At 39.9% G+C, this 9,287-nt stretch overlaps 1 protein-coding gene across 1 annotated transcript; it reads right to left on the minus strand.

Annotated features, from left to right (window-relative positions):
• Positions 1-734: 734 nt before the first annotated feature.
• On the minus strand, positions 735-8,875 carry LOC136678479 (uncharacterized). Its single transcript, XM_066656533.1, has 7 exons — positions 8,650-8,875; positions 2,680-2,820; positions 2,506-2,594; positions 1,924-2,005; positions 1,807-1,842; positions 1,418-1,720; positions 735-1,327 (listed from the first exon to the last, which is right to left on the minus strand). Exons 1-7 carry the CDS (start codon positions 8,873-8,875, stop codon positions 735-737), a joined length of 1,470 nt encoding a protein of 489 aa, XP_066512630.1.
• Positions 8,876-9,287: the final 412 nt, after the last annotated feature.

Here is a 9,287-nt window from a genome sequence, read left to right on the forward strand (position 1 = left end):
AATCGTCTACAACACCACCATTTCTCACCAATTCTGCTATATTACCGTCAGATAAACCAAAGTTAGGAGCTGTTGGGTCAAATGCTGAATGTCTAGGTGTTGTCACAGCGCTACCTGTTTGTTCATTGTTTATGTGTTGTGTATTATTTTGAATATCATTTTCTAGGTCTGCTATAGCCATGTCGCATTCTTCGATAAGACAGTGTAGTTTTTCACATGGAGACAACCGCCCCCAAGCATCATATGTTGCGTCATCACATGCAAAATCTGTTGATTGTTCGCCACTACTATCATATCTACAACGCTTAACCGGTTGTGTATGTGATGTTTGACTAGTGTTTGTCAACCATTCGTCCAGTGTAATTTGTGATAAGCCATGTGCGTTACTGTTATCGCTGTCTTGTATGTCTACGTCTTGTTGGTTGCTAAGCGATTCAATACCCATATCATATTCGTCCATAAGACAAAGCATTTTTTCACTCGGAGACAACTGTTTCCACGCTTCATATATTGGGTCATCACGCGCAAAATCTGTAGATGCCATGACTGTTTAGACCTATTTGGTTTTCGATACACAAATTGTTGGTTTTTAAATGTCAATGGTTTAAAATAATGCTATTACTTTTGAATGTACGTTAATGATTTGATTTATTTAACACATACTTGAAAAAAAAAAACACAGTATATTATTAACACAATAATAATAATAATAACAATTATAATATTAACTATTATTATCTACAAGACGGCCCTGCAACAGGGATCCGTGTTGATTTTTTTAACTGCAAAAGTCTGTTTAATTTATACAACAATTCTAACGCTGTTTCACTGTGCGCAACCTGTTTCTTACACAAACCATGAATATCCTTAACTAAATTGGCATTAGCTGTTTGTTCTTTACACAAGGCTTCAATACGTTCAACCTGTTTCTGAATAATATTGTCACGCCTGCGGTTTAAAGCAGCCTGCCTACGCTGTTCAATAGAGATTTTAGCGATCTCCTGTGACATCTGTCTCATCAACGTTATTAGCTCAACAGGGTTGTTAGCACAATTACAACCCCCCACCTGGTTTTGTTGTTGTTGTTGTTGTTGTTGTTGTTGTTGTTCGTGATCTTGACTGGATTTTATTTCATCCGTAACAGAGTCCCCAGGTTCGATCAGAGCATCATTTAACACATCATTCGGCACAACAGCAGCACCGTTGTCCTCCTTTACTGTAAAGCTGTTATCATTCCATGTTTTAAATAACTCATCAGACCATCCAGCGGCGCACAGACCAGGATCAACACAGTCCTCATACACCGACAGATCGAAAATGTCCAAATCTATGAACAGATCAAATAATGAAACACTCGTTAACACACAAACCTCATGTTATAAATAATACAAATAATATTTAATTGTGTTTTTATTACCGTTTGTTTTGTGGATATCGTCCAATCTAAGACGTTTACCACTACTTGAGCGCGATGTTTGAGCACCACCAGATCCAAAACTACCACGTTTTCCTTGTGGAACAGGCACCCTGATGTCCCTTGGGACGCTTTGATTGGATCGGGTAGGACTGCTTGTTAAACACGGCGTAAATGTTTGCGGCGCTTGGTCGTTGTTGGCGTACGTAGCATCCAATGGTTCAACAACGGCAGAGGTGCCGGGAACAACTTCAAACCCTGGCGGTGTTAAGAGATTTGTTTCTTCAACCAAACGTGTCAACCCTACTACAGAGAACATATAAATTACACAATATTGCGACACACAATCAAAATATAACACCATGAGTTATAAGATGTATCAGACAACCTACCAAGAGGATTTAAATACCCCGTAGCATCCACAGTTTCTGAAGAAATGAAAAAATAATCTCATGAATAACAACTAAAATCAAAAAAGACACATAAAATAATAAAGAGCAGAGTCATACCTTCACAAAGTTGTGATAAACCTTCAATGCTCCTAATGGCACGGATGGTTTCTAACTCAGATGTACCTAGACAAGATAAACCCTGTTAAGTGGGTGAGAAAATATTATATCACCGAAATTCTGACAAAAAATTAGGTAGAAATCTGTAGTTTAAACACTTACCGAAAATGTAGGACTCCATTGCGACTTCCAAATAGTGTCGGTATAGGCTTTGTCACAAACACAGGATTCAAGTTAACTATATATATACATGGGGGGCTGTGGGTGTGTCAGGGGTGTGGTGTGGGTGTGAGGGGAAACCCATATAAGGGCATCCTGTACTGACCTGTCAGTCATAAGCCCGAGAATCAAACTGGTTAATTTTAACACCCCTAAAACATTCGCGAGGGCTGCTACCAAATGCTTTACCACGCCGTTTCTTCCTTGGCGCAAAAGCAACGTTGGTTTCAGAACTAATAGTTGGTGTAACTGTAGATTCTCTTAAAAGAGACTGATTTACACACACTGTAGACATTTTAAAAAGCGTTTAGCCATAGAAATCCACCAGGGTCATTTTAAATAACACATGCAAGCACAACACACCCCCAATATGTTGGGGGGTGAGGGTGTCAGGGGTGGGGTGTAGGTGTGAGGGGAAGCCCATATAAGGGCATCCTGTACTGACCTGTCACCTGGGTCATAAATCAGGGGTCATAAATCAAGGGGTCATAAATCATTCACAGAGGTGTTTGACAGAAGGTGTAGGATATATACTACTCTCGGGGGACGCTGTGCTGGACTCCGAGGAGGACAGCGTGGTATCAGACTGTTCAGGGCTGTCTGAACTACCTGTCAGCATGTCCTGTAGGCCGGGCTCTTCAACCCAGGCCGGTCCGTCTGAGGCCTCGTCTGGAATAACTGACCCCCCAGTGGATGTTTATTCTCTCACAAAGATTAACTGGTTTTTAACAGTCACAAAAGGTAAAAGGAATGTGAGCTTAAAAAACTACTTCTCAGACACAGTTTATAAGATCTGTTTATATTACAGTTTATAAGATCTGTGCAGTACGCCTCTAAACATGAGAACTATATGTCACTGTCCCCTAAGAGGCGGTTCAGACTATTGTCTGACTAAGTCTGACTATTCCTGGTGAGTAGGTCTCTATGGCACATCTGTGTCTCTGATGCCTACTGCTTTAAGTGAGGAGCTTTTCCTTGTGAACACTGAGGAGAATTTTGAAGACGACTGGATTAATGGCTATGGAGAGTGTGTACAGTGCACGTAGCACGGATTGTACAGACTGTTTGTGTGTTTGGAGCACTGCTGGACTCGGGAGGTAGGTGCTGATGGGCTACAGCTGCCAGGGTGAGTACTGTCCGGGAAGTGGAGACAGGCCGGCGCTGTTGTTCTCAGCCTCCTTATTAACTGCTCGCGGCTCACATTTGACTGTCCCCTTTGGATTTTTAACACAGACTATGACAGACTCGTCTGAGGAATCTCCACTAGACTCGCATTTGTTGGTAAAACTGAGTGGGTATTCAGGCTCTTTGAGCTGGATGAGAGACTGGAATGTTCTGAATCTGAAGGACAATATATGTGTTTGTTTCAGTTTGTTTTGAACATGTGGTGTGAAGCTCAGCTTCCCCTAAAATGTAAAAAAATAAGTGATCAAATATATACTGTTGTGTGTACATGTCAGTGAATAAATATGCACTACAACGCACTCAACTTTTGTTCAGAATCAGCTTCTTATCACTGGTAAAGACGCGGCTTTCCCGCAGTTTCACAGTGCTTTAAACAGTGTGGAGTTCAATAGCGAAGCAGCGAAGTGCAGCGAAATGAGACGAGTCATTGGATAAATGCTGGGCTTTGTCCCGCCCATCGGACGCTCAGCGTCTCTGGGGGTCTATGGGGAAGTGGGCTGGCCTCGGCTGGCCCGGACGCTCAGCTTCTGCATGATGATTGGATGATCTGTCTGAGGCTGAATCCCTTTTTGATTGACAGCGAAATGAGCGAATCAGCGATCCTTTGGTGTAAAGATCCGTGGGAGCACAGGCGGACACACTTCACATGGGCCAAGGCCGTTTAAGCAGCCTAGCTCTGCTGGCCATTGAGAGGACATTAGTCAAGTCCCTGGAAAAGACGCCTTGTTGGTACGACAGGGTCACAGATCATTTTCTTGAAAAGGAACGGAGGGTAGAATTTACGTATAAATAAACCTACACATTTTATGATGTAGACTGAAATTGAGCTTCCCCTCCTTGAAAGACCAGCACTGCTTCCTCTTCTGTTCAGGAGTGGCGTAGCTGTAATGGAGCTGTCAGGCACCAGTTAATCATACAATTATTTATCATTTCTTATCACTTCTAAATGTATATGTGTGGACCATCATGCCCTGTTCTGCTGTTGGTTGCACTGAATATGGATAAAACAAATAGACATGAAATCATAGCAACGATTAAATAGAAGCATTAATTAAAAAAAGTTAAAAAAAATTAAAAAAAAAGAAAAAGAAAAAAGATGATACTTGAATCTAGTGTTTTCCACCATCCAAAGTGAAGAAGAGCACAAATGAAAAGGCTTGGAATACACAATAAACCTCAGCAAAACCATGAAACATTACTGCAGCTATGGAGTTCACGCTGCAGCTATGGAGTTCTAAATTGTTTGATTATTTTCTTATTAAACAAGTGTATTGATGGTTTAATGCAAAGACTAAGATATTTGAGCAGTTAAATCATTGCCCCTAACAATTATACTTCCCTTATCCAACCTCTTTCTGTGGCAGTGATTTGTTCTGCTCAGTTACAATAACCCAGCTCTGTGAACACACTTCATCTGTTTATAACACAGTTCATTTTAAAGAGGTGAAAGTCACCAAATGCCCAACAATAATGAGATGCTGTTAGTGACTGTTCCAGAATCAAGGGTGAGTTGTGTGTCTTGTTTTTAAAACGCTCTAATGATACAGATTTAATTATGTCAAGAGTTTTTAATGCAGCAATGAAGTTTAACACTTTATACAAAGAAATAACAAATAGCGCATTGTTTACATACTGCCGCGTGACGAAGGGAGGTCAGGTGCCGGAGCAACTCACACTTCCTGAAAACTACAGAGAAATGACAGAAATCATGTTATCTGTTGTGCACATACTAGCCCCCACCCCCACCACCCAACATTAATGTGAACACTATCCCGCGGGTTAAAGAGAGAACCCTGTGTTTGTAGCTGCTCTCGGTGGTTTACTCTCAGCTTTAGTCGTGTTTTTGATCCAGACACGATGGCGTTCAGTGAACTACAGCTGTTTGTGTGAAGTTTGGTTCTGTGTTTATTGTGTTGCTGAAGTCAAATATAGACCACATCTGAGTGTGTATTAACTCTACAGGAGAGTTATTTACTTTAGAGTCATTTTTAACACCGTTTACGGTTCTATTGAACTGCTTTCGGTTTCAAAACTACACCCTTCTTCTTTCTACTGCTGCAGCCAATCAGATGCTCGATTTATCATTTTTTTTAAGTCAATCGCCAACAGGAGCTGTCACGTCAACCAATCATCTGCTTAGTTTCTCTAGAAGAAGGCGTGTTTTTCGCTGCTATTGGTTTAAAGCAGATCAACTGAAAACCCAGAAGTGAACAGCAACGAAACAGAATCGGGGCGCTTTCTGTCAAAAGACAAAGGGGAAAAACGGCTAAAATACTGCGTTAAAACTATGTTTTCCTCGGGTACAATTTGAGCTTAATGTTATTGTTCCAAAACTGTACATGAATCCAAAAAGGGGGGAAATCACCGTAAATATCTTCAGACTCTTACAGGGGTTTAGTCTGTGAACCTTCTCTAGATAGAGTTTATTGTTCTAAATGTAGACTTTAACATTTTTAAAGATTTCTCTGGGAGCTTGGGTATTTCATTTCTCTTTTCCTTTAACTTATATACTGTGTTGCATATTTTAGATTTAAAAAATAAAAACACACATAGAACAGATAAAACAGTTTAGATCTGTTTATTTTTTTATTTGAAATTCATTTCCATAACCATACGAAGCCAAGTACAAAGTGTGTCATCAGTTACATTCAATTTAGATAGATAGATAAATAGATAGATACTTTATTGATCCCCAGGGGAAATTCAAGGTCTCAGTAGCTTACAGACATCACATACAACAATCACTAAACAGCAATGGACTAATAAAGTTAAAAAAACAAAACAAAAAAAACCTAAAACAAATATCAAAATATCAGAATCAAATATCCAAGAAGTTGACATAGTGTGCTTAAGAATAATCAATCAATCATCAGAATAATCAAACATAGCCTGGCAAGAATCTGTGATACTGTGAGCAGCTGAGGATGATCTCTTGAGTGCAGCATATGGTTTAAAAGTTGAAAAAGTGTGGATAGTGCAAAGCGTATGGAATGTGCAATATAAGTACAGTGCAATATCAGTGCAGTTTCAGAATTAGAAATAAATATATTAAATAAAATAGTGCAAGGCAAGGCAATTCAGTGCAATGTACCTGTAATTAAGTAGAAACCTACTATTGTAGCTGTCAGATTAAGGTACACATGAGGTTTATGTGGTTCTGTAAGTTTTAACTTAGATGAGGGGAAAAATAGCATATCAGTTCTCTTTAGTCTCTCACACAGTAACTGTCTTGTTGTGTTGTGTGATACTGTAGTAAACATAAATATATTTTAACATTTAAACAACTGTGATTCCCACAGCATTACGTCTGCATTATTCCAAAGTGCACACTAGCGTACTACAAAGGGTATAAAAATGGTAACGCTACATTGTCAGAAGGGCACTCTGTAGAAGGTCAAGTTCAGTCAGTTGTGGTTTGGGACACAGCATTAATCAGACGCACCAGTGAGTAGAGCCTTTAAAGATGGAACCAAAAATACAAATAAAATGCAGGTAAATAAACAGTTTTAAAAACAAAGGTCTTTAATGAGCTCGATAAATTGTGATACGACACCACACCTTACTAATCAAATGTACACAAGGTTTACAAAACATGAACTTTAAAACACATTTTAAAACACAGTTTAAACATTACATTACAGTAATTACTTCATATGAGCGATGTATGAGATAGTAGATGAAACAGGAGCTCTGTCTGTGTGTCACAAACTCACTGTGTATGTGTTAATGTCACAGGCTGTGTCAGTGCCCTAGTCATTAAGTAATTTGTTGTTTTGTGGTTCTGACATTTCTGCATTAGTCTGAACACACACTGCACTATTTTCAGTGCATTCAAACAATCCACAGCACACCTCCATCAGCAGCGTACAACCAGTGTAACAGAGCAGACAGTGGATTTCACAGCCCTGCTAAAATTATATGTAGCGGCCTCATTGAATAAACACTTTGGGTGCGTCAAAATTGCACACTTCATTGTAATAAAGCTAGTTTTTGAATGCATAGTATGAAGTATCGTTTTACGTGTCAAAGCTGAGTTTACTAAGTATCTATAATGTGTAATTATCTCTGTCCTAAACAGCACGCTACTTTTCACATAGTGCACATAGACAGCGTACAAAATGTTAGACAGAGAGATGTGAACCTAATGTTAATATACATACAGTGCACTATTTTAGTGCAGAAAATATTATTTTATGACGTGTGTTGTGCACTACAGAGTTTACAGGGAGTTGTGATTCTGCTTATGAAAAAATGTCAGACTGTGATGCAACAGCAGCTTGGTATGATGTGCGTTGTTAAAGCAACAGTTTGTCACTCCCTGTTAATAAGAAACTGTAATATTTCAGTATTTTGTGCATTAGCTGCTGAGCTCGTACTTCTAACATGAGCACATAGGATGTGCTGTATAGTGTTCTTGTGATTTACACAATTGATTTATAATGTTTAAGGTTCTCAGAGCTCTTACTATAAACATTTGTGCTGAGTTTAGAATTATTCAGTCACTTTACTGCTCACAAACTGATCTACAGGGGACGCTATTCATTGCTTTACATCAGTGAAACTGTGTCCTTATTAAACCCTTGGTGTTCTCACCATTGTAGCCCCCCTAATTATTGTTTATTATTTATATGGGTTTTTCTGTCTCTCTCTCTCTCTCTCTCTCTCTCTCTCTGGTTTATTAAACTGTCCTAGGGCTGGACAATCATTTTATGTCAATATATATCGCAATATTAAATGTTTCAATAACAACAATATAGATAGATAGATCTTTATTGTCACATACAAAGTTATACAAGTACAACATTGCAGCGAAATTAGCTTCCGTCTGTACACTCACATAAACAGGGGCGACCGCAGCAGGTTACCCGCGCCATTGTACAGTTAAAAGAATAAGCTATATTAACATCGGGGAAGTGGTGGTAAAAAAAATGAAGGTCCCAGACTGTGCCTAAGAAGCACAGTGTGTGATCTTGAAAAAAAAAACAACACCTTTAGCACACAAAGCAATACACACAAATAGTTTCAGTGACGTAGACAAAAAGCAGTAGGAGGCGTGTTCAAGGGGGAAGGGGGGGCAGGTTCAGTTCGTGAAAATGTCCAGATGTAGTGGTGGTCACGTGTCCTTGAGCCCCAGCTCAGACAGGGGAGGTGCAACAGGTCTCCATGACGACCATTCCTTCTGGAGGAGTTGAAACTATCAGCAGCCAAGGCCACTGATAGCTGGGGCAGCCAAAACAGATAAAGTTCAGCTTGTTAGAATCAGAGATGTGAGCTGAATTTTGAGCTAATAGTCCCTCTGATTCTGATAAACCAGGGCACCACCTAATCCAATCAGCAGAAAGCCCACGATCATAAATCCAAATAGGTATACATCTTCGATGTCCTCAATGGAGAGAGGCGCCAGACATACCATGCGCCACCTCTCCCATCCATCCATGGCATATCCAGCCAGCGTCATTCCATCAGGACAGGAGGGCTCCCCCATGCCCAAACGTCTACTTGAGAATACGGTGTCAATAGCGTTGAGAGACCAGCTGATCAATTCCATTTCTGATTTGTAATTCGAAGAGCGGCGTTAGAGAGACCGGGGGTAGACAGGACAAGACCAGAGAAGCGAGCAGGAGAGATAAGGAGCGGAGAGGGAGAAAATGCGGCCGCCTCCCACAAGAGCAAGAGAGAGAAAGCATTAGTGGTGTCAGTGTAAACACACGACTAATCTGAAATGGTTTTAAACATTTAATTTAAAATAAATTAATGACTGTATCAAATTTGACCATGACTTAATTGACTATTAGCTCAGACAAAATTAAACAAAGGGTCTGGACCTGACCTGATCCGGCCAGAGATGCTTAAATACAGCAATGCGAAGCTTCAGATGAATTTTAAATACTGGTGAATTCCCTGAAATCTGGAATTAAGGCATAATCACTGCCATCTTCAAAAATGAAGATAAATATTGA

This window comes from Hoplias malabaricus, chromosome 2 (genome assembly GCF_029633855.1).
Source record: "Hoplias malabaricus isolate fHopMal1 chromosome 2, fHopMal1.hap1, whole genome shotgun sequence".
NCBI lineage: Eukaryota > Metazoa > Chordata > Actinopteri > Characiformes > Erythrinidae > Hoplias > Hoplias malabaricus.